Source organism: Acartia tonsa, chromosome 4 (genome assembly GCF_053477335.1).
Source record: "Acartia tonsa isolate MP-2025a chromosome 4, ASM5347733v1, whole genome shotgun sequence".
NCBI lineage: Eukaryota > Metazoa > Arthropoda > Copepoda > Calanoida > Acartiidae > Acartia > Acartia tonsa.
This window is the reverse complement of record NC_137263.1, coordinates 20,291,933-20,317,964: the sequence shown is the minus strand read 5'-3', so window position 1 is coordinate 20,317,964 and position 26,032 is coordinate 20,291,933. Positions and strand designations below refer to the sequence as shown.

The following is a 26,032-nucleotide window of genomic DNA, read 5'->3' as shown; positions in this document are numbered from 1 at the left end:
GTACCAGTGTGAGTGTAATTTACAGTCCCATCTGAACATACACCAAACCATCAATTTTACCCGTTTTTTAAATTGAAAATTCAACCTTTTTTAAAAATTGGGGGGACAAAAGGTTTAAAAATTATTTTAAGCCTGACTGAAATATATTCCAGTATGACTCCGAATTTCTGCTGAATTAAAACCGGTTCTAAGACATACTGACAATTTATGTATCGTACCATGTTTAATATTATTGAATATTACCTTAATTATGTAAATTGTGAAATCATAATTATGTGAGAAACGCTTTTTGATTGAATGCTTGATTTACCACGAATAAAAAATTATATCTATAATACAAAGTAGAACGATGTATATCCGTCCGTCCGTCTGTTTGAAGCTTATGATCTCAGTAACCGCTGAAATGGTTGGGCTCTACTCTTCAGGGAATATAGCTACTGGTCCTGCGATGGTGTCAAGCTGTCTTCTTGGGCGGTGGGACAATCCCCCCCCTCCCCCCAAAAAAAGATATAACCTTAAACAAATCTTTTCTCCATATAAACTATCATTATTTTAGAAAAGTATGAAATTTGAGGTCAGTACGCTAATATTTTACTTAGATTTGATTTATATCTTTTCACCATAATGCGGCATATGTTACAGTCAATTTTTGCAAGGATCCTATTTTTTGCGAAAGGTCATCTTTTTATATTACCAGAATGGCTTCGAAACTGATTAATGTCTGCTGGATTAGAACCAGTTCCCAGCTATACTAAAAAATCATGTATATTATTGTATTACAAACAATTTTCCGCGAATTTTTTAGGTCTAACAAAACTGGTTTTATTCCAATGATTTTTCATTTTGATATCTGCGGATAGGTGCCTATAGTACGACTAATATATATATATATAAAAACAGCTCTGATACTAAATTTTTTTTTGAAATTTGAGGGAGAGGGGGGTGAAAACAATTGGCTTAAATAAGAAAAAATAATTATTTTTGGAAATTTTAATTTATTAATTCTTAAAATATATTTTTAGGTACAAATAGATGAGAGTACAGTATATGGATAACAATAGATCCAATCCCAGTGGGGTTTAGGTCTACATCTGACTAGATATTCTTGTTTGTCAACAGTAGATCTAATCCCTGTGGGGTTTAGGTCTACATCTGACTAGATATTCTTGTTTGTCAACAGTAGATCTAATCCCTGTGGGGTTTAGGTCTACATCTGACTGAATATTATTGTTTGTCAACAATAGATCTAACCCCTGTGGGGTTTAGGTCTACATCTGACTGGATATTCTTGTTTGTCATCAATATATCTAATCCCTGTAGGGTTTAGGTCTACATCTGACTGGATATTCTTGTTTGTCAGCAGTAGATCCAATCCCTGTGGGGTTTAGGTCTACATCTGACTAAATATTCTTGTTTGTCAACAATAGATCTAATCCCTGTGGGGTTTAAGTCTACATCTTACTGGGTATTCTTGTTTGTCAACACTAGATTAATCCCTGTGGGGTTTAGGTCTACATCTGTATAGACATTCTTGTTTGTCAACAATAGATCCAATCCATATGGGGTTTAGGTCTACATCTGACTGGATATTCTTGTTTGTCAACAGTAGATCCAATCCCTGTAGGGTTTAGCCTACATCTGACTAGACATTCTTGTTTGTCAACAATAGATCCAATCTCTGTAGGGTTTAGTCTACATCTCACTGGGTATTCTTGTTAGTCAACAGTAGATCCAATCCCTCTGGGGTTTTGGTCTACATCTTACTTGGTATTCTTGTTTGTAAACAATAGATCCAATCCCTGTTGGGTTTAGGTCTACATCTGATTGGATATTCTTGTTTGTCAACAGTAGATCTAATCCATGTGGGGTTTAGTCTACATCTCACTGGGTATTCTTGTTTGTAAACAATAGATCCAATCTCTGTTGGGTTTAGGTCTACATCTGACTGGATATTCTTGTTTGTCAACAGTAGATCCAATCTCTGTTGGGTTTAGGTCTACATCTGACTGGATATTCTTGTTTGTCAACAGTAGATCTAATCCATGTGGGGTTTAGGTCTACATCTGACTGGATATTCTTGTTTGTCAACAGTAGATCCAATCTCTGTTGGGTTTAGGTCTACATCTGACTGAATATTCTTGTTTGTCAACAGTAGATCCAATCCCTGTGGGGTTTTGGTCTACATCTTACAGGGCATTCATCTTCCACAGTTGCGTTTAGCCTTATTATAGAACCTAAACATTTATGAATCATTTATTGATACATTGAAGGGCAAGGATCATTCGCATCCTTGGCAGGGAATTCATAATATTGATTTTCTTCACTCAAAATCACCAAATAATTATTGTTTTACGAAAACGCTGGGAAATCAAAGTATTACAAGCCGACTAATACTACATAACTTAATAATTAGATACGCTATTAGTCAGCTATTAAGAATAGTTTATTTGAGATAAAGCTAGCTTATTGAAATGAATTATATGTGACTATATATAGGCAACAAAAAATCGTCTGCTCATTTATTTTCAAGTTGGAAGTAAGGATTAATGTGACTGACTCCCATCTAGAGTTTTATAGCTATTCTATAAAATCTGCTTACCTACATAGTTGCCTTTGCCGGTGTCTCGTTGTGTTGGAAATGGCCGGGTGTTTGGATATTTGGTGCAGGTGTAGGAATCATGGGCTAGAGTATGTTTCTTACCCCATGGCCATACATACCTTAAATATTATATGATACAAGGATGACAGCAACAATAAAAGCGAAGCTTAGCAAAACAGAAGGCCCTTCAAATTTGCATTAACAAATACATAAATGGTAATACACATTGGTGGTAAAGTCATATGAATCCTTAAATTAAAACAACTTATTTATTTGTTTATTAAGAACTTTTTAAATGGCAAAGCTACCAAAGTAAAAAACTGTGTCCAGGCATCTGAAGGTATAAGACCAGTGGCGTGCGAACCGAAGGGGGCATTTGGAGCAATCGCCCCTCCCCCTAGCAACCAAAACGCCCCCCCTGCCCCCCCCTAGCCACCGCCCCCCTGCCCCCCCCCTTAATGTTGAAAAATGCCCCATTTTGCCCCCCCCCCCCCTGGTCAACAAAAATGCCCCTTTTTGCCCCCTACCCTACAAAAAGCAAAACTATCCCAGTTTCCAAAAAAAAGATCAATACTCAAAAAAAAATTTTGGCTCTTCGCGCCAAACAGATAGTTACTATTCATTTAACCTTACCAAATTTTCTAATTAGTGTAGAAATTAGGTTATAATCTTTTTTCACTGAACATAACAAACCAGGTAATAGGAAGTATTTTATTTTGTATAATATAAACTTTTTACCAAAGAAATTTTGTACATCCCCAATGATGATACACAAAATTACCCCTTATATAGATTACAATTAGTGGATGAAATGTATGGAAACTTTACTTAATTAACCAACCAATCAAAATTCCATAAAAAAAACATGTTTTTTTGTAAGGGTATGTACACAAGTCCCCAAAGTTGTTGAGCCAACGAATAAGAAAATTTTATATGAAATATTGGGGACTAGTGTAATAAATAGCCCAAAAACCCCTCCCTCCCTGCATATTTGAGGAAAAAAATTTGCGCTTCGCCCCTTCCAAATGGTTTCTGCTTTTTATCACATTGTATATTTTGTTTTTATTTCTATTAAAACATGTGTAAACAACAAATATTTAATCAAAAAGTTATTTTATATAAAAAAAGAAATAGCGCTGATATTTATCTAAGCCTTTTTCTCAACACTGTATGTCTGTCTAAATGAATAACTATATATGATGTCATATTATTTTCAGGATAAGTTTATAATTTTTTTTGTGTACATACCCTTACAAAAAAACATGTTTTTTTTATGTAAATTTTGAATTTTCATTAAAAACCCTTAAAACTAGCTACACTCTATATTCCTAAATTGATAAAATACGCCACTCTTGTTGTCTTTAATTGATTTTAGTTCAAAGGGGGAGTAAATATTTTTAGGTGCGCTGGAAACACCACTTAATCAAAAATTAAAAGAGTTTTAAAGTGCCATTTAAAGAGGGTAGGATATGTTGATATAACTTTTTAGCTATTCTATAATCCACTATGGCTGTCAGTACGTAATGCTAAAGGGGAAATGTGATTTTTTCAACTGCAATTAAAGATAGAAGGCTAAAACTTAATGTTAACATTCTCATCATTATGGAGTATAATTAACTATTAAAAATTCATGGAGGTCGGATGATTTTTTGTGCTTTGCTACTTATAGATGTTGTCATCCTTGTTGTCATACAATAAAGAAATATTTAAAATCAGTTTTACATATTAGGTTAATTTTTGGTAAATTATTTCCAAAATGAGTGTTTTTATCTCCCCCCCAAAAAATTTTTTTAATGGGGTTATTCATCCTTCCTGCTGAGATTTTATAACATCCCCTTCCACCTATAAAAAATGTATTGTGGTGAGGGGGGGGGGGGAAGGTTAAATTATCTTCTGTACTTTTTTTTCGAAGATGCTTTCTAGCTCCCTTCCCTTCGTTCATAGCAGGGTGGGGAGAAGGGATGGGGGAGAAGAGATGGGGGATATAAATGGGAAATAGGGATGGGGGAAGGGATGGGGAAGAAGGGATAAGGACTAGAAGGCCATAATCAAATAATCCCACCCCTTAAAACGCCCTTATTTAAAATTGGTATTATCCTCTATCTAGCCTAGCCTGCCTAGCCGCAGCGCTCGGTCCCCTTGCCTGCCTAGCCGCAGCGCTCGGTCCCCTTGCCTGCCTAGCCGCAGCGCTCGGCTCCCTAGCCTAAAACCTAACCTAACCTAAAATAGTTGTTCGTCGGTAGTCGAGGGGGGGGGCCGGGGTACAAAAAAAAATTCTAAGAGGATAACGCCTTAGAATTAGTATATATAATCAAACCCCCCGGGGCACTTTGATTTAGGGGGGGGGGGAAATTTTACAAAATCTTCAAAATGCCCCCCCCCCCCCCTAGACAAAGTGCTTTGCACGCCACTGTATAAGACAATTGACGACAATTGATTTAAATAATTGGTGAAAAGGTTTAGACACTGTTTTTTTTTGGTCCCAACCAATAAAATTACACAAAGTTTGTGAGCCAACGTATAAGATGACGTAGTTTGGGTGGTAGTTTAAATTACAGTCCAATGTCCCCTTCCTTCCTGATGAGATGAAACATGTACTATATACCTCCGGAGAGCTACCTGGTCCCAGCCACCAGAGGATCTCGGAGACCTGACAATACCATCCGACAACATGTTCTCCATGGCACGTGACATGAGGTTCCTGATATTAGGGGAGCTGTTCATCTTGACACCCCACATTCCTCCCATCATGGGAGCATTGTGGTTAGGGTTGTCTCGCATTACATGGATCTAAAATATGTAAATTAACTTGATTTTTGAAGCAAAGTTACTGTTAATTTCAAATGTTTGTATTTCTTTCTGAAGCGCTCTAAACATTATTTTGTCGACTTCTATAATATGGAAATGTCAATTTTTTTTGAAGAGTTGCACCTGTTTACGGGCCAAGGCCTTCACCATACTCTTACCAGATGAAGCAGCAGCCAGTACTATTATAACGTCTCTAGTATGACGCTGTGTAGTAGATCTTTTCATGAAAATACCCTTTTTCGAATTTCAATCTTCTGCTAACCTAAAAAGTTACTTTAGGGGCCTAGAAATATATGTACAAAATTTCAGCTCTCTATCTCTACTGGCGACCTAGCGCCAGGCATGTAAAATATCAACAGATAACGGTAGCACGGCGGTTTTAACAATATCTCAGTAATGTGCAGGTTTTCAGCTCTTCTGCATATTTCAATTTAAACACATAAGGCCAAAGATATTATATCCAAAAAATCTTTAGTCAAAGTCTACTCTAGACCTAGCGCCAGTCAGTTTTCTAAAATCATGCATTTTATACCTGTGAAAAATGAAATAGCCAGCGCTAGGTGTAGAGTAGACTTTGACAAAAGATTTTTGGGATATCATATCTTAGGCCTTATGTGTTTAAGTTGATATATGCAGAACACCTAAATTCACCTTCCAAGCCATTCTCTAAGCATTTTAATTTTTTTTTGAAATAACGGGCTTTCAAAACTGCCTTTTGAAAAGGCCTAAAAAATATCTTTTTTTGTCCCTTTTTTCACTGTATATAGTTACAACTTATTAAGATATTATTTTCAGGTAAAAAAAAATTGGCGCTTCCAGCACCAAAACCGGCAAAAACAGGCAGTTAAACTTCTGAACCCCTACTTAACCCCCTGACAGACCCCCCCTCTATCTCGGCTCCTGTTACAGATAGAGACGTAAAACTTTTTTCTGGTTGTTCATGTGTATTTTTAGAGAATTACTTTTTCTAGTCATAGCGGTCAGACCGCTCCTTATCTGCTTTTTAGCGGCCAGCTGCTAAATATTAAAACAGCTGTAGAGCGGCCAATTTTAAAGCTAAGAAAACCAAATTTTATGACAAACTATTATTTTTTATAATAAAAAAATACCTTTTCTGACCATCGCCGAAAAACGACAAATAACGGAAACCGCCAATTTAAAACGGCGGTTGGCGGCGCTAAATAATATTTTTATCTGTTTATAGTTACAACTTATTAAGATATTATTCTCAGTTAAAAAAAAATTGGCGCTTCCAGCACCCAAACTGGCAAAAACAGGCAGTTAAACTTCTGTATCCCTACTTAACCCCATAACAGACCCCCCCTCTATCTCGGCTCCTGTTACAGATAGAGACGTAAAACTCTTTTCTGTTGGTTCATGTGCATTTCTAGAGAAAATTACTTTTTATAGTCATAGTGGTCAGACTGCTCCTTATCCGCTTTTTAGCAGCCAGCCGCTAAATATTAAAAAAGCTGTAGAGCGGCCAATTTTAAAGCAAGGAAAACCAAATTTTATGACGAGCAATTATTTTTCATAACAAAAAAAATGCTTTTTCTGACCATGGCCAAAAAAACGACAAATAATGGAAACCGCCAATTTCGGCGGTAAAACGGCGGTTGGTGGCGCTAGTTTTATCTGTTTATGATCACAATAAAGACTACATACAAAAATTGGCTGGTCTAGAGCTGTTTTAGAATTCCGCTACTGGCAGCTTAAAAACGGCAAAACTACAGGTAGGAAATAAAAAATCAGTTAAAAATCGGTCAAGGAGTGGCCAAACGGTCATGGCCTTACTATTCACGGAGGTTTATTATTATTTTAAAGTTAGTATGTTTTTCAACCTATTTTTAAAAAAATACACTATTCTAAGACATGAAGATATATTTCGATTTTAGCAATCATTTTCAATTCATTTTGTCTAAAAAAATATAGGTATGAGACATTAGATAACAGCAAATATGATCAAAGATATTAAACATACATTTATATAGAACAATGTCACAAATTATTTTGTATCTTGGGTATCAGCATAAAATACAGATGACTACTGAAAAAGTTTGAAATAAAAGATTAAAACATTAGTTTTTTAAAATAGGAGGAGTAGGGAATAATTCTTGGCCTTGTTTGAGTTATGGGGCGGGGCATAGTTTTTATTAAAGGAATTTTTTTGGATGGTTAGGAAATAGGGGGAGTTTTAGATAGGTGAGTTTGGTTGAAGGCGGAGACAGAAAAAAACTGGGAGGAGACAAAAAAGTGGGAGGAGTGGGGGGGGGGGGTTATGAAAAGGTTGTGAATTTATCTTTGTCCTTGGTTGTCCATGGGTGGAGATTTGGATTTTGAAATCTGTTAATAAATTGGGTGGAGTTATTCCTGAGATGGGAAATGTGTTAATCTTTATGATATCCTGCTTTGTTTGGGTTTTAGGATGGAGGAAGAATTGGTGTTCTTTTGAAATGACCAAAAAAGTGAAAAAATGTGTACATCTTTTTGATGAAACATGAAATGAAAACTACATTCAAATTCAAGGTCTCTAGCTGTAATAGAAGCCACGATATTCATGATATAAGTCAGTCTTTTAACAGTTTGGGAGGAGGGGATGTAACATTAAATGTCTCTTCCAATTATCTTAACTAATATTATACCAAGCGGGTTAAAATTATGTAAGGCTTCCTATTTAATAAGGAATTATCCGATCATTAGTCATATTAATTATTATATTTCTTTATCCCCTTTATCAAACATCCGTTGTTTTTAGGTCCTTTTTAAACATAAAAACTTAAATGACTGTAATTTTCTTATTTCTTGAAATGTTTATTAATATGTAAATTTTATAAAATATATATTTATCAAAAATTTAATTGATTTGAAGCTTACATGGACAGCCGCCACTGGCTGCGGTCAGCTGGAAACAACAGCTGATTTTTAAAAAAAATTTGTATTTCATGTAGGCATGTAAGATAAGCTTAATTTTACAATTTTAAGTCTATAAGTAAAAAAGTAAATACACATGAACCAACAGAAAAAAGTTTTACGTCTCTATCTGTAACAGGAGCCGAGATAGAGGGGGGGTCTTTTATGGGGTTAAGTAGGAATACAGAAGTTTAACTGCCTGTTTTTGCCGGTTTGGGTGCTGGAAGCGCCAATTTTTTTTTAACTGAGAATAATATCTTAATAAGTTGTAACTATAAACAGATAAAAATATTATTTAGCGCCACCAACCGCCGTTTTAAATTGGCGGTTTCCGTTATTTGTCATTTTCGGCGATGGTCAGAAAAGGTATTTTTTTATTATAAAAAATAATAGTTTGTCATAAAATTTGGTTTTCTTAGCTTTAAAATTGGCCGCTCTACAGCTGTTTTAATATTTAGCAGCTGGCCGCTAAAAAGCGGATAAGGAGCGGACTGACCGCTTTGACTAGAAAAAGTAATTCTCTAAAAATACACATGAACAACCAGAAAAAAGTTTTACGTCTCTATCTGTAACAGGAGCCGAGATAGAGGGGGGGTCTGTCAGGGGGTTAAGTAGGGGTTCAGAAGTTTAACTGCCTGTTTTTGCCGGTTTTGGTGCTGGAAGCGCCAATTTTTTTTTACCTGAAAATAATATCTTAAAAAGTTGTAACTATATACAGTGAAAAAAGGGACAAAAAAAGATATCTTTTAGGCCTTTTCAAAAGGCAGTTTTGAAATCCCGTTATTTTAAAAAAAAAATTTAAATGTTTAGAGAATGGCTTGGAAGGTGAATTTAGGTGTTCTGCATATTTCAACTTAAACACATAAGGCCTAAGATATGATATCCCAAAAATCTTTTGTCAAAGTCTACTCTACACCTAGCGCTGGCGATTTCATTTTTAACAGGTATAAAATGCATGATTTTAGAAAACTGACTGGCGCTAGGTCTAGAGTATACTTTGACAAAAGATTTTTTGGATATAATATCTTTGGCCTTATGTGTTTAAATTGAAATATGCAGAAGAGCTGAAAACCTGCACATTACTGAGATATTGTTAAAACCGCCGTGCTACCGTTATCTGTTGATATTTTACATGCCTGGCGCTAGGTCGCCAGTAGAGATAGAGAGCTGAAATTTTGTACATATATTTCTAGGCCCCTAAAGTAACTTTTTAGGTTAGCAGAAGATTGAAATTCGAAAAAGGGTATTTTCATGAAAAGATCTACTGTGTAGTCTTCCCTAGAACTCAACACCACCCCGACAGCATGCAGACACGCATTCGTTAAAGCTAATACCCATAAACATTTACCTAATACTTCTTAATCTTCTGTTCTCTATTGATAGAATTTACTATTTTTAAAAGCGAAGCTTTTCTATAATTAGGGTCTGTCAGTCCGTCCGTCCGAGATGGATAGCTTTTATTCGTTAATTTAGGCATGTTAGAATTGTCCTATCGATTTCAAACTTTGCATGATGATTCCTCTAGTAGTTAGGTACGATTTAGAAAGCATAGCAACTCTATAATCATAACCAGAATGTCCGTACGTTCATTTTAAACATGTTGATTTTTCTACTTTTTTAACAACAAATTTTATGTGATATAAATATCCGTTTGATCTGATTTTTGGCATATTGATTCCTGGAACAACAATTTTACAATTTTGCTTCGACTATCATACTTTTATATTCTGATTATTCAGTTCAGACACTATACAAGTGTTAATGTCCCAGCGTTTCAGTGCTTCGCTTTAAGGATGTTGTCATCGATTCCTTGTTATATCATTATTGCTTTTTTTAAATTAAAGAATAAAAACATTGTTTGGAAAGTTACTTTTAATGTTTAAAAATAAATCTTATCTTATTTTCGAAAATAAATTTTTTTTAGAGTCTGTTTATTTAAAATTTTAAAATTCCACGTAACAATAGATAGTATACAAAAATATATATATATACAAGCTAATTATATGAATACACTTGAATCTCTACTGCAAGCTTGTCTTTAGTGCGGTCGGTGGTTTCTAGGGACAATAAAATACTCTTTTCTGAACAAACGTTAGCTAATATTCGGACTGGTATAAGAACATGCTTTAAATGTAAAGTATTTGCGCTGATAAAAGTATTTTCTTTGAATATTACACAAGAACAAGGATGATAACATCCATAAAAGTAAAGCTTTAAAATCCGAATGTAGGACAAACGAACATAAACACTTGTACACTTGTCAGAACCCAAGAAGTATAATTAGTCTAAACAAAATTGTTGCAAAATTGTTACCTTGATGTCCTAGGAATCAATGTTCCAAAAATCAGATGAAAAGGATAATAATATAATACAAAATTACTTGTCAAAAAAGTTGAAATCATCATGTTTTAAATGGACGAACAGACTTTTTGGTAACGATTATTGAGCTGCTACGCATTCTAATTTGTACCTGACTGTAACAGGAATAATCATCATGTAGAGTTTGAAATCAATAGAATAATTCTAATAGGCCAAAATTGTAAAAAAAAACGGACGGACGGGCGGTCGGTCGGACGGACGGGCCGACTAATTAAACAAAAGCTTCGCTTATAATGATTTGCAAATTAGAGTACAAGGTATTGCGGAATAGTCCCTTTCGTGGCAACGCCTCTTAAGGTGCGATTCGTCGTATCATTATAATGGCTTTTGAAAGGTTATTTTAGGTTAGGTTAGGTTATATTGGGTTAGGTGATTTCTTCACAGGGTTAGGCAATTGGCCCCGAAAGGTTAGAGCCCCCTGCAGGGGCTAGAAATAGGAGAAAAGCTACTGTGAAAAAAACACGAAGTGTCGCCCCTTAAGGAGCGTTGCAACGAAAGGGATTATACCCAGATATTGTATAACCTGTAGTTCTTTCTGTTGTATAAACTGTTGTACAGCCCTCTGTTCTCTAATGGATAATATTGAATCCAGATCTCTGGAGAGTAATACATCAACCTAGAATTAGCTCATTATAACACCATACAATTATACAATAAATATAGTACATCTAGATACCCAATTATTAAATTGGACCAGAAAGAACATGAAAGAACAAATTTTGGAACGAAATAACAGTTATCTTTTAGATCATCCATGTCTAGGTCAGATTTAAATAGTTTAATCTCTTAGGAATGTAGCTGTCGGGAAATTATATCATCTAAAAATCTTGTCACTTGTTGAAATGAAGCTTTCCTATAATTAGGGTCGGTTCGATCTTTTTTCTTGAATAAGGCATGTAAACCTTGTCCTATCGATTTTAAACTTTGCACTATTTTTCCTTAACAGTTAGGGACGAATTAGTAAGCGTAGCAACTATATAATCGTCGTTTTAAAACATATTGATTTTTAATCTTTTTCCAAACAATTTCTTTAATTTGTGAAATAATTATTATATTTCTCGTATTCATTCAAATCTGGTGGATAGGAACCGGTTCTCATCCATACGAAAAAACTTTGTCTAGCATCGTATTATATCCAGCTTTCTACAAATATAAAAATGTACAATAATAAGATTAAAACCAGTTTTTTAGCCGGTGCCTTCGGCACCTTGGGGCTAAACTAAAAAAACTGGTTTTAATCTTATAATTGTACATTCTATATCCGCGGAAAGCCGTTTATAATACGATGCGAGAAATAACTATTATTTTACTGAATCATATTACAACAAGGTACAATGATATAAGCTAAGCATATATAATAATGTCTTAAAAATGTAATTTTGTCCTGAAACAGAATTCTGTATAAGCAGTTTTGCTATAAATTTACTTACAATTTTGTTTAGACCTATACAATTATATTCTGTTTATTCAGTTCTAACACTCTACAAGTGTTAATGTTCGTTGGTCCTACCGTTTCAGAGATTCGCTTTTATGGATGTTTATAGGGATGAATAATATGTAAGTGATATGGACTTATTATTGACACACAGAAAACTGTCCCGAATTTGTATTAATTTTGAGGAACAAGACTCCAGTTACGTCATATTTTTCTTTCCCGGAAAAGGGAAGGGGGAAAGAAAAAAAAGGGAAGGGGGGAAGAAAAAAGAGATAGGAGAAAAGGGGGTTTTCCCCATCTCTTTTGAAGAGATTTTCTTCCCCCCTTCCCTTTTTCGGGAAAGGAAAATATGACGTCACTGGAGTCTTGTTCCTCAAAATTAATACAAATTCGGGACAGTTTTCTGTGTGTCCTTATTATTGTGTCCGACAACCCATCTAGAGTAATAGATCTATTAATCATACTAGTTTAGGGGTGCACAACCAAACATGAGGAAACATAACTTTTCTAGTTTTATGGTTCCGTCCGTCCGTCCGTCTGTCTTAATAGATAGCTCTTGGCGTTAATTGAGGCATGTTAGAATTATCAAGTAATTTCAAACTTAGTGCCACAGTAATGTCTGTAATTATTTGGTACCATTACTGGGAGCAATTCTATAATCGTTACCAGAAATTCTGTATGTCAATTTATGTCAATTTGGTTAGATTCGCTTATATTGATGCTGTCATCCTTGTTATAACTATTATTTAGCAAGTTAGTAATAGGGGAAAAGATGTGTATTTACTAACTGCCTCCGCTATTATCAGTGGCTGCTACTAAACCAATTAAAATTGCCGCAAAATATAATATTTTGTTGGGGTAAAGTTGGCGTGTAACTTGTTTTTATTCATGTAACTGAAGGGGAGTGGGTAAGAAGGGAGAGAATAAAGTAAGATGGTTGTGGGGAAATTTTCCTTTAGATTTGTTTGTCAGAATCACATTCCCTTTTCCCTCGATATTATAATCAAAATTAGTTTTGTCTTTTTTGGTTCTACCCTATTTTATTGTAGGAACTTATATAAAGAATATATTATCAGAATAAGGAAATGTAAAGGAAATGTTACTCTAATTATTTATTCTATTTCTTTGCAAAAAAAAACGTTCTCAAGTTTTGGTCAGAAAGGTAACTTTAAGGTATTAATATTTATTTTTAAGGAAAATTTTTTAAAGTAATTCTGAGGGAGCTAATATGCTTTAAGAATGCAGAGATTTTTTAGACTTAAATGTATACAATCATAAAAGTAAAAGGGCAAATAACTAGTGTAATAAAATAAATATTTCATCTTAAAAATCTATTTGTTTTGAATATTTTAGTATTTCTTTTTAAATTTGTTAACCGTTTTGAATACATTAATATACAATATGTTATGCATAGAGGTAGTCCCTAAAAAATGGAAGGGGGGAGGGGTAGCTTTTTGTTAGCTTATATTATATTGGGTACTAGATAGCCCCGCAGGGTTAGGGCTCCCACCCAACCTCCCCTCCACCTACCCAAAAAATACCTTTCTTCTATTACAATTTCACAATAAGGGGCTCAGTGTTTAGTGCTTGATAGGCCCTTTGAGTAAAGCACTCTAGTCATAATATTATAAAAGTATAAATTAGTAAATAGTAAACTAAAAGAGCATAGTTTGAAAAGTTTATACTCACATACACATACACATAATATATACATACAGCATGGCATTTAAATTCAATTCAATTTTCAAAACTGCAAGCCATTACACATCAAACACTAGAGAGAGAAACATAGAAAAAGGGGAGAAAGATGAAGAAAAAGAGAGAGAGAGAGAGAGAGAGAAATATAGATGTATAGTTAAAGGAAAGAGGTTTAGAAAAGGAAATGTGTATTATACAGGGTATTAGAAAAAAAGTTTTTAGTCTAAGGGGGTGTAACTTTTATACTCACCCCCTGTTTCTGTTTTAGGTATTGGGGAAATAGAGACCACTGTCATTGGGGGTTTAGACGGGAAATTATCTATATTTATACTTAGTTATTACAAATAGTTTAACATCAAATAAAAAGGAAAACATTTTTTGGTGAATTAGGAATTAGCTTTTAGAAGAGCTGCGGCCGAAGCCACAGTTGCGAGAAAGCCGCAAATAAATATGCAGATGGCAGGTGTAGGTTACAAGACGAAAAATCCAACTCTGTTAGCTGCAGGGGTTAAAAAGTCAACAACCTTTAAGCGAACAGCTTTTTACCAGCATCCTATTCAACTTTTAAAACTTTTCCAGTATGGCTTCGAAACCGATTACTCTGCAGGATTAGAACCAGTTCTCAGCCATACTGAAAAATCATGTATAGAATCGTATTACAGACAATTTCCACGAATACTTAATACATAATATTAAGGGTCATCTCAAAAAACGCCTATCTCAGAAAACGCCTATCTCAAAAAAACGCCCATCTCAGAAAACGCCTATCTCAAAAAACGCCCATCTCAGAAAACGCCTATCTCAAAAAACGCCTTTTTCATAAAATGCCCACTACATTTTTAAAAATAAAGCCTAATTTATTAATAGTACTCAAAAGAATAATAAAATACTTGTCATTCATGATCTCTTATTTAAAACACAAATAAATAGTTAACAAATCAACCATTTTATAAACTATGTACAAAGATGGATAAAATGGTAAACTAAAGAGTAGCTGCTATATTTAGAGAAAAGGGGTAGTTTAAATAAATGGGAGAAAATTATTGGAGGAAGAACTCATTGAAGGAAAGAGTTTAATTATTGAAGCTCATGTAAAAGTACATCATTTTTTAATCTGGTAAGAATAAGAAGGAATATAGGGATAAGACATTAAAATAACCTAACCCTATTTTCCCCCAAAATTCATCAACTATGGAAAGTAGAATCTAAAAATAAATGTTAAATTACTTTATAATTTATAAAAATTAGGTATTCTAAACTATTTTTTTTTATTTTGAGGAACAGCTATCTAATTCTGATAAGTTTAAAGCATATCATACTCAATAAATATTTTGTATATTATTTGTGTATTTTAATAATTATATAACATGAATCTAAAATTTCTTTCAAGCATAATAAAAACTAGAACAAAATTTTGTGTTTTCCAATTCCACAACATCTTTATGATTATCAATGATTATTAATACCAGTTTTGTTAGCCCAGGCCCTGGACGCAAACAAAACTGGTTATTATCTTTTATTTTAATATCCGCGGAAAGCTGTCTATAATACGATGTGATTTTGGTTGAATCCCCTGTAAATACATAAACTAAACAGAGAAACAGAATAACAGAATAGCAAAGAGAGAGAAAGAGAGTGAGAGAGAGAGAGAGAGAAGGTAAGGGAGTGTGAGCGATAGAGAGAGAGATAGAAAGAGAGAGAGAGAGTTTTCCTGCATTCATTTTAAATAAAACACATCTTTTTAAATGGAGCATAGCTACTCCCCTTTCGTAATATCAACCCACCAGAACTAGCTGAATTCACATGATTTAAAAAAAACATGAGCCGGAAAATATGTATTATGCATTGAGTTATATTCGAGAATGTATACCCGGGGAAATCTCGTAAACAGCTGGACCGATATTTAAATAATTTTCATAGAAGCTAGATAATTTCATTACATTTTTTTCACGCAGTTGTCAAGTGATTTAGAATAAGAAGAACTTTTGGTGGTTTTCTATTTTAATTGCGACGAAATTATTTATAAATAGTCAAATTAAGCAAGTTTGACATAGAAAAGTTTCTTATACTTCTATTTTTAGACCTTTGGGTTTTGATAAACTTTACTTTACCTAAAAAAAAACTAAAATAAGCACAAAATAGGTTTTCTTAGTTCTTGTTGTGTACTAGTTACCTATCCCTAGATTCTAGGGAAGGTCGAAGGGCCAGAAAAAAATTCTTAAACCACCCAAATACATTAATAAAGCTTCTCTGGAACGTATAATTTATTTGGACTAAACAAAAAAAAATATACGATATAGTTTGACGGAAACCGATAAAACCTTCTCTTGTCATAAAAGATTTAAAAGTTTTTTTTATTCTTTTTACATAGTTATTCTGAATGTAATATAGGCTACCCAGGAACCAATTAGTTTTTACTTGTACTATTTTTGTATGCAGGTTTTCGCCCTCCCCCCACTCCTTCCATATTATCCCCTCCTAAATGTATCCGAGGGTGTGCTAACAATTCCGCATATTGTCATTTTTGCAAATTGTTTATAGAGATCTACTACACCGAAAATGTACGCAAGTTTTTAAAGTACAAAACAAAACACTAAAATATTGCTTTCACGGGTTGAATTAAGTTTTTGTACATTTTAGTAAGTAACTGTTTTCAAAATAACTATAAAACTCAAGAAAATTCCAATTCTATACAAAATCGGATTCTGAATTAGCCAAAGTAGAACAATGTAGGCTGGCAGTCCCTTAAGATTTCATGAAACGCTCAACTGAGTATGTTGTGCTTTTCAAGAAATTACCTACAGGTTCCTGTGTTGGTTTTAAGCTATTTTGTGAGGATTGTTATACCCTCAATGATATAATTGATATTTTACAAATATTGCCAATAGGTATATACCATTTTTCTCAAATCGCCAAATCTGGGGTCTGAAACTTGCGTAACCCTTCCAACCTGACGCAAGACGCATAACCGCTACGACCGTGGCATTATTTTGTCCACTATCGTTTAAGGGGATTCATTACAGAATCAAGAGGGGTGTAATTTTATCATTCGAATGGTGTAAAGTTAGGGCCTAGTGGGGAGTGTACTTTTTTGCGAGAGTGATAGGACACTGTTTCCCAACCGTGCACTGCATTTTAAGCTTTATAAACATAAAGATTAAGGTACTTTTTTCCAAGAGAGAAATAGGATACATTGAATTCTATTTAAATACGTTTATTACAAGGGCAAATGTATTAGTTAAATTTGCATTTAAAATTTTCTGTATATTCTTGTAATAAAGTAACAGGATGTCTATTTGTCTGTCTGTACCGAAGGATCTCGATAACCGCTGAACCAATATGGTACATAGTAGCCTCTCATAGGTCCCCGAAAGGTTTATAATTATTTTGCTCCCAAGAGAAATGTGGTATCCGCCGAGGATAAATGGCAGACACCGGAGTTCAATTAGATTACGGCAGTGTGACAGACGTGGACACCTTACTATAGAGAAGCTACGCTTCTCTAACATTCAATAGATAATAATCAACATCTATTTCAGTTGTCACTTTATTGAAGGTTTAAAGGATACTAAAGCTATATACAACAAACAATAACTACATGGATAGGAATAAATAATCATAACATAAAAGCATTATAATACATATACAATGGTCAGTTTGGGCAATAATGATCCCCCATCCCTGAAAGGGTGGGGGAGAATTAAGAATACAGTTAACCATAATAAACATGACAGATTCAATCATTAATTTTAAGCCTAGGGAGGGGGTCGTCAGACCCCTTCCCCAGGACTCGGGGGAGGGCCATTGACCCTCCACCGAACCCTAGATCAGGGGTGCCATAGGCATGGCTCACGGTTGCCGAATACCACAACTCTCCCCTCGGAAGGCTGGGAGAGGGTTTCCCTACCAGACTTCCGACAGTGGTTGAGGCCTTCGGTCCGCTCCTTAGGGCTAAGATATATACAAACGATAATGATTCAATGGAATCCTAGTGGTGAGTGTTTTCTCAGGGTTGATGGGCTCCCAATGTGGGATAGAAGGCAGAGGCTGGCTTGGGTTGGACACGTTGGTCAGCGCCGGCAGGTGTCAGGTTTGCTGGTGGCACAGTTGTTGCTGGAACGGTCAGCAGTGGGGCCTGTTGGTTGTTGTTGGCAGCGGCTGGGGCGCTGGCTGCCAGGTTGATCGTCTGAGCAGCGGCCTGTCCTCCTGAGGGGCCGCGGGGTCTGCCAGAGGGCGGTCCTGGCCTACCTGGGCGGTCATGCCCGCTATCAGCTGATTGCATAGACACCATCTCCTCGGCTGCTTCCCTGCCGATGGGAATGGCATCCCAGTCTACTGAAAAGTCCCGGGACTTGGCATGGGTGAGCCTGGCTCTAGCCAGAGCTTTCCTATACAAAGCTGGATGGTACAGGAACACTTGTGATATCGCATTCAGGGCTGCTCGGACGCCTCCTTGTGCTGCTGCCAGAGAAATGATGGTTAGGTCCCCCAGCAGTTTGAGGATCAACAACAGCAAGCACAGTATGGCTGCGCCATCTCCCCACTCGTGGATAGCTTGTCTAAATCCAGCCCAGACATCCAGGGCGGCCTCTCCTTCCTCCGCCAGTCGGTCAATGTTGTAGGACACTATCCCATGGTCTCCTGTGGCCGAACAGCTGCCTTGCTGAACGCAGGAGCCATAGGATAGGCCGGTCAGCATGGCGCTCTTGTATGCTGGGAACGCCAGCAGTTGTTGCCAGTCGTTCAACTCAGCCTGCGAATACAAGCCCCCTGAACTGAAGTCATCTAAGGGCTCTGTCAACAATTGCTTAGGCGTATCCAGCGGGGGTGGCCTCTTCTTAGGAGCGGGGGTTAACTCTATCCAGCCTTCCTCCGCGTGCAGAGTCAGGGGGTAGGTGGAGGAGCAGGGAATCTTGGTGGCGTGTTCACTATATACTCGTGTCACAGCGTCTACAAAACCTGTGGGTTCTACTGGCACTTTGTCCCAACACTCCTTGTGTTCGCGGACAACGTATTTATGGCGTTGGCAGGTCAGCTGCAGCAGGATGTCTCCCCTCAGTACCGAGAACGTGCTCCCCTGGACACGCACCGGGTGGGCCGGGTCTAGTTGCTGGAGCTTCCAGCAGTTGGCCGCTACTTCTTCTGCTGCTGTGCTTTTCATGCGCGTTTCCAGGGTAAACCCAATATAACCTGCATGTATTTGGGCTTGAAGGGGGACGTCAACATCCCTGGCCGACACTCTGGGCAGCGCAGCCGCGGCTGGGTCAGCTGCCACGAACAACGCTGGATGATTGGTGGCATGGGCCTCGAAGTCGCAGTTCACAATCGAGGTGGGGTTGGTCATGTTGATGAAAAACTGGGCCTGATGGTCAACCAGGTATGCATCCATCACCAGGCTGGGCTGGAGGCTGCGGATCAGCCTCAAGGGGCAATCTCTCCCCAGGTGGTCCCACACGTAGGTTGCTTCCCCAGTGATGCAGGACAGCTCAGAATGGGGACACTCCAAGGTCAGATGGTCAGATTGGGACTCCACCCGTCCATCCTCTACCACGTAGGTCTCTTCCTTGACCAGCAGCCGTCGCTCCTGGAGCACTAATTCATTGCGGTACAGCTGGCCCTCGAAGTGGACGTCCTCCCCTTCACAACCCACCCCCTCGGGGCTGTTGACGAGGGCGCCCACCATGTCGATGGTGAAGAACAGGGGATGGTTCAGCTGGAACGTCAGTGGCTGGGTCTTGCCTGGCAGCGTGTAGACTCGGTTCCTGGCCAGGTCTCGGCACGCTTCTGGGTCTATCTTGGTTGGCCTCATGAGGGTGGGGACCGAGGTCACCTTGAGGTGACCCCATACCCCACACCTGAATGTCCACTGGGACACGGTGAGCTGGCAACTGTACCCGGTTGTTTCCCTCACCTTGACTTGCTGCAGGACGTGCACTTCATGGCCCAGGGGCACCTCCTGGTGTAGGGGCTCCGTGTTACACATCTTTTCTTTATTGTAGGATGTGACGTGGGTGGGGTTGGCACAGTCCCATCCCACCAGGACGTAGCTGGTTGTAGGCCACACGGCTGCCAGCAGGAGGCCCCACAGGACCATCCACCAATGGGAGAGGCTTCCAGGCAACCATCTACCTCGCACACGCGGCTGGGGATCTTCAGCTCTGGTCACGGCTGCTTCTTGTGGCTGGACACGGCTGGGCTGCTCCTGGCTAGATACAAGTTTCCATTGAGCGTTATCTTTGTGCGGCCGGGGCACCCCGATACCCTCCCCAATGACAGACTGGCAAGCGACTGGCGCTTGCCTGGGTGTCGGCTCCCCTAGCCCCAAGTGCTCCCTTCCCTTGTCCAAGGCATGCCCAGTGGCATGGGGCTGAAGTGCATGTGGCACAGGCTCGCCCTTACTCACTTCCCTCCCCTGCCCTAGGAACTCAGGTGCATGTGGCACAGGCAAGTCCTTATTCTCCCAAATTTCAATCTCCCCAGCCTCTGGTGCAGGGGGCACAGGCAAGGCTGGGGTTTTACAATAGCTTGGATACAACACATTTAACAAATTCAACTTATCCTGATGTTGAGCAGCTGGGTTCCCTCGGCTGGCAGGGGGCTCTGGATGGCATGTAGCTGGGCTCTCCCTGCAGGCTGGTGGCGCTGGCTGACTGGGGGTGACGGGTGTCACCCCTTCCTCTGGGACTGCTGGCTCGTTCCAGGACTCAGGTCTCTCAGTGGCGGCGACGGTTGTCGCCCCAGACATCAGGTTGGAGGCTGGCTCGTTCCAGGATCCAGGTATCTCGGTGGCGGCGACGGTTGTCGCCCCAGGCACCAGGTGGGAGGCGCTGGATAGCACCCCCCCCGTCATCCCAGGTGGCGACGCCGGGTGGCGTCCCATACATCGATGCAGAGGCGCTGGCTAGCGCCTCCTGCCTCTCTCGTTCAGCGGCTGCCAGGGCCTCCCCGTACACCGTCTCAGGGACGCTGGGTAGCGCCCCTCCACTCTTGCTGGGTAGGCTCAGTCGGGCAGGTTCCATCATGTTGAGGCTAAAAGGCTGGGGCCTCAGGATCTCTGGCTCGGCGATGTTGTTGGGTTGTATCAGCTCTGGCCCCAGATGGTTGAGGCTGAAGCCTAGGCCAACCCGGTTGGGTTCAGCCGCGCCGCCCAGTACGTTGATCCTAGCTGGGACAGTCCCAAACTGCGGCATCCCATCGGCTCGGTCCGCAGCTTTGGGGGCGGCTTGCTGCGGTGGTGCTGGGGGCGCGCTCCCTTCCATGTGGGCCACTCTGCTGGGCTTCCCTGGAGGGGCGCCCTTATCGGCGGTGCGCCTGCGGCTGGCTACCTGGGCCCAGTCAGCTCTACAATCGGCTGCCGTGTGACCGTCATAGTGGCAACGCTCGCACTTGGCAGAACGGTCACGGCGTGGCTGGGTGCGTCTCTCCTCTAGGCTAACTTCCACAGGCGTTGGGCAGTCTCGAGCTCGGTGGCCTCTCCCCTGGCAGCGGAAGCAGCGACCTGGAACCTTGTCATCTGGAGCGACCTTCCCCATCTGGTGGAGACCCGGAGCCAAGGCGCCAATCTCCATTGGCTCCGAATCATCATACTGGGGCAACTGGATGCTGGCGGATCCAGTCAGCCCGTCGGTAGAGTCCACTAGGCACACACCTTCTTTCAGTTGCTTTGTGATCATGGTGACGGTAAACATGGCCTTACGAGTGTACTCAGGTACACTCGTAATTTCATGTCCCATCATGATGCGTTTTACATTGGCGTTACGAATTCCACGATTTAATTCGTCCACCAACAACTCAAGATCCTCATGGCTGTAGGCGTCCCGATACAGGGCACATTTAGTGGATATGTACGCCTGTATCGGTTCTGTCGAGTGTTGCTTGTAATCCCTAAACGCTTGTTTAAGCGTTTGGGATTCAAAAGCAGGACGAAATAGCATTTCACACTCGGCCTTGACCTGCTCGTAGGTCAAGGCTTGGCCTGCCTCGCCAAACAGATGGGACGCCATTTCCGCCGCTTGCCCTACCAGTGACAGTAGGAGGGCGTTGCGGCGGTTGAGGGAATCATGAGGTGGCACGCGGTAAGCCGCCCATGACATCTCGAGTCTGCGGATATGTGACGACCAGGATTGCTTGGGCGGCCCTCTATACTCCGGCAGATTGCTCAGCATCAGCTTGCGGTACTCGGCTGGGGCCGGCTGAGGGTCATCCTGGAGCCATCTTGGGGCTTGATCACCTCCTGGGGCTTGCGGCTGGTCCATCGGGTCAACGGTTCAACGGCGGGGCACAAAGTTATACAGTACTAAAATGAATGGTTTGTCACTTGAGGCTTTCTAGCCTAACAGCCAACACTGTTTGTATCACTAGGTTGGTAGTTTAGTTGCAAAGGTATAACTTAGCTGTACTTATCACTAGTTAGGTGCTGAGGTTGTAGGGTAGGCTGGTAGGGGTAGATAGATGTTGAGGGTCTGAACTGCTGTCAGGAACTGATTGGGTTTTCCTTTATCACACTAGAGCTAGAAGGAGAGAAGCTTGTAATTCTTTATTTGCTAAAAATACCCCTGTTAAATGCTATGGAGTAGCTCCGCTCCGGTGTGTGTGTGTGTGTGTGTGTGTGCGTGAAATCTCCTGTCCTTGCAATCGCGCGTACGCACCGTCAAATCCGCGCACACGGGGAAAACGCGCACTTATCCCTCAACTCGCTCTCTCATTGGTCCGCTTTGTCCGTTGAATTTATGATATCTTCCGCACTCTGTTGCGCTACCCGTGAATGGCGCTCTGTGTTCCCGGTCGCTAGCCCCACACTACAGACGGACTTAGTCTAGTGTGGGTAGGAAGGGGGAAGCGCGTGAGGGGACGGGGGTAACTCCGTCCGTTCCCCCTGTGAGGGAGGGGGGGGTAACTGTGTGCTGGTGTAATAGTGCCTTTTCTTCTTAATCCTAGGCTTATCTATTATATCACCCTGATTGTATTTGCCTTCAATGGAGAGGGGCTCCTCCCTTTCCCTTGGAATAAGGGGTGTATTGTTGTTGTGCTGTGGGCTTGAGGTGATTTGATTGTATATCAGGGTCTTTATTATATTACATCTAGCTTCTATTTTTGTCCTTATCACAATTGCATAACAGATTTGTTTACTAACCCTGTTCTATTTTTAGCTGTTATCACAATACACAATAAATCCAAGCCTGTTCTATTTTTAGATTTATCACAACACAACAATTTGTTTGCCAAGCTTTGCTCATAAATCTATTGTTTAGCCATCACACCAGGGTGGTAATCCCTGCAATGTGACATAATATCTGTTTTTCTAGATGGGTGGCTGCGTTGTAGCCTCTCAGGATACTTGGAGTTGACGTAGTTTTTCTCTGTTCTGGTGCACTACACTCGTATGTTGGCTCGCAGCTTGCAGCTATGTGGCATGTTTCAGCCTATCGGCGGCAGGGAATGTCCCGTCCTGCTAGCGCCGCTGATCCAAATCCGGCTGATGGCGGCAGGGAATGTCCCGTCCTGCTAGCGCCACTGGTTCGGATCCTGCTATTTCTTGCAGTAAAGTTGGCCTATTTTCAGCCGTTTACACTTATTTGGGTTGTTTCAGCCGGTCCGCAGGCCTGTTTCAGCCCTTTGAGCGCTCAATTCTCCGTTAGATATCGGCGCTGCTCGCGGTTCTTCGTCAAATTTCGCTGTCTCGCTTCCACAACTGCCGGATGCAGAGTTAAACTTTGCTGTCCAGGGTGGGTAATTCAGGTTGCTTGCGTCAGTTTTGCCAGTTTCACTGCTGGGAGTACCTTAGCCTCAGATGCGCGTCTGCTCTACACTTGTGGTTCGCCGTAATCTCACACAGCTGTCACCAAAAGTTGTGGTATCCGCCGAGGATAAATGGCAGACACCGGAGTTCAATTAGATTACGGCAGTGTGACAGACGTGGACACCTTACTATAGAGAAGCTACGCTTCTCTAGCATTCAATAGATAATAATCAACATCTATTTCAGTTGTCACTTTATTGAAGGTTTAAAGGATACTAAAGCTATATACAACAAACAATAACTACATGGATAGGAATAAATAATCATAACATAAAAGCATTATAATACATATACAATGGTCAGTTTGGGCAATAATGATCCCCCATCCCTGAAAGGGTGGGGGAGAATTAAGAATACAGTTAACCATAATAAACATGACAGATTCAATCATTAATTTTAAGCCTAGGGAGGGGGTCGTCAGACCCCTTCCCCAGGACTCGGGGGAGGGCCATTGACCCTCCACCGAACCCTAGATCAGGGGTGCCATAGGCATGGCTCACGGTTGCCGAATACCACAGAAACTACCCCTAGAATAACCCCCCCCCCAAAAAAAAAAAAAAATACTTTTTCTTTTAAATCTTTAACAAATAATTTGGTTATTGAACTCAACTTTCCCTCCTCAAGTGCCCCTAGAGGACTCTAGGGGTGTAGTCGGTAGTTTTATTTTAATTTGAAGACAGTTATCCGAGTTCATTTCTTTCTATTTTTCTCTGTCAATTTATCTCTTTCTAAATTAATATCTGTATAAATTTTGTTGTCCTCTTTCAAAATTATCCATTTTTGGTCCTATATATCACTTTTTATTACAATATGCAATTAATATTATTTCTTGTTTCTTTTTAGAAAAAAACATAATGCATCAAATAAAATTTAGCAAAAATGTTTTTTTAACAAAGATAAAAACATGTTTACAATTTTAAAAGCGCATCTTTTCTATATTTCTAAATGTGTATACCTCCGTAACGTATAGCTCTGATTACATGATTCGGCTTTTTAGAAAAGTTCTAGTGAATTCAAACATTACATGGGGTTTTCTCGTATTAATTAACAATGATGTATATTTTTTAAAGAAAAGTAACACTATTATCATTACAAGAAGTAATTAGATAAATAGAATTATCAAGGGCTCGGCAGCCGCGTGTAAGCCTCAGTGAAATTAACATATTATATCTTTGATGTCTAAATCTATTCCAAAACATGCAATCCATCGCTTCAAGATTTTTTTGTCACACTAGCTGGTTTTTAATTTGAGGCTTATGCCGAGCTCTGGAATTATCCTGTTTAGGATTATCCTGCCAATTCATTTTTTAACTGGCTATTCTTAGGACAATTGGGTACGATGTTAATACCAATGCTTTTTGTAAGTACATCTTTTTTTATGTAGCTTAAAGTATATAGCAATTTAACAACACCTTTCCATCTATTTTTGCTTAGACTTAGAGATTATACATTTTTATGTATTAGTTAATGTTTAAGTATTGTCCAATTATTATGGATATTGTCGTGCTTGTTGCTAAAAGATTAGGATAAACCATTATTTTAAAATAACAAAATAATCTAGTTAAAAGGGGGGGGGGTAAAATGTCCCTCCCCCGCCCTTGGACGTCTATGAACCCTAATTAATGATTAAACTTTAAAAACTTTAAACTTTGTGTTAAACCAATGTACATAATTGTCTCAATAAAGAGGAGCACCCCTGAGACAGCGTGACAAGCTATTATTAAACATGCGGCTTGAGCTGGCCCTGTCTCGTCATACTCCAGGAGCCTCAATCCCTAGGAAACTAATCAAACGAACATGAGAAAAAAATGAATACTAACCTGTGGATCTGTTATGTTCATCCAAGATAATATCAATAATATACAAATATTCTTTTTTATTTAAATTAGAAGAAGAAAAAAACAGGGAAAATTATTATTTTTTGAGGCACGACCGACACACCGACCAGGTAAATTATATACTTGATCCTCAATTGTATAGGGAATCTTTTTAAAAAAAATATTCAACTGTCTGAAGCAGCTTATAGTGCCTAATAAAAAATGACATCTTGGAATTCAAATGACCTTTGATAGGCCAGTTTACATCTAAATTGGCCAATTGTAAGATGTATATTGGCCTGTCATTGGTCATTTGTATTGTATGGCGTCATTTTTATTAGGCACTACAAGCTGCTTCAACTTTCTATCTTAAATAGCAGCTGAGTAATTCCATAGCATTACGAACAGACAGACAAAGTAAATATTAAGCAGCTTCGCTAATAAAAAAGCAGTAAAGATCGTAATAAAAATTTTGCTGAACAGATTTTGCAGCCAAAAAATGGTGAAATTCTGTGAATATGTTCTCAATTTTTTGACAATATAAGATGAAAGTATTGGGTCTTGTCCAGTGCAGTTTTTAAAGCAAA

At 39.3% G+C, this 26,032-nt stretch overlaps 1 protein-coding gene across 1 annotated transcript; it reads right to left on the bottom strand.

Moving 5' to 3' along the window:
* Nucleotides 1–1,059: 1,059 nt before the first annotated feature.
* On the bottom strand, nucleotides 1,060–11,549 carry LOC145318264 (uncharacterized). Its single transcript, XM_080159584.1, has 4 exons — nucleotides 11,220–11,549; nucleotides 5,205–5,389; nucleotides 2,600–2,718; nucleotides 1,060–2,234 (listed from the first exon to the last, which is right to left on the bottom strand). The coding sequence occupies exons 2-4, from the start codon at nucleotides 5,378–5,380 to the stop codon at nucleotides 2,146–2,148; spliced, it is 384 nt and encodes a 127-aa protein (XP_080015710.1). The 5' UTR covers nucleotides 5,381–5,389; nucleotides 11,220–11,549; the 3' UTR covers nucleotides 1,060–2,145.
* Nucleotides 11,550–26,032: the final 14,483 nt, after the last annotated feature.

Bases quoted from the DNA above. Each gene is read 5' to 3' on its own strand.
- LOC145318264 (XM_080159584.1), bottom strand. From the start codon at position 5,380: ATGCGAGACAACCCTAACCACAATGCTCCCATGATGGGAGGAATGTGG. The intron at 2,719-5,204 runs GTATATAGTACA...ATAATATTTAAG, and splicing joins GACCAGGTAGCTCTCCGGAG to GTATGTATGGCCATGGGGTA. The intron at 2,235-2,599 runs GTAAGCAGATTT...ATAAATGTTTAG, and splicing joins CGGCAAAGGCAACTATGTAG to GTTCTATAATAAGGCTAAAC.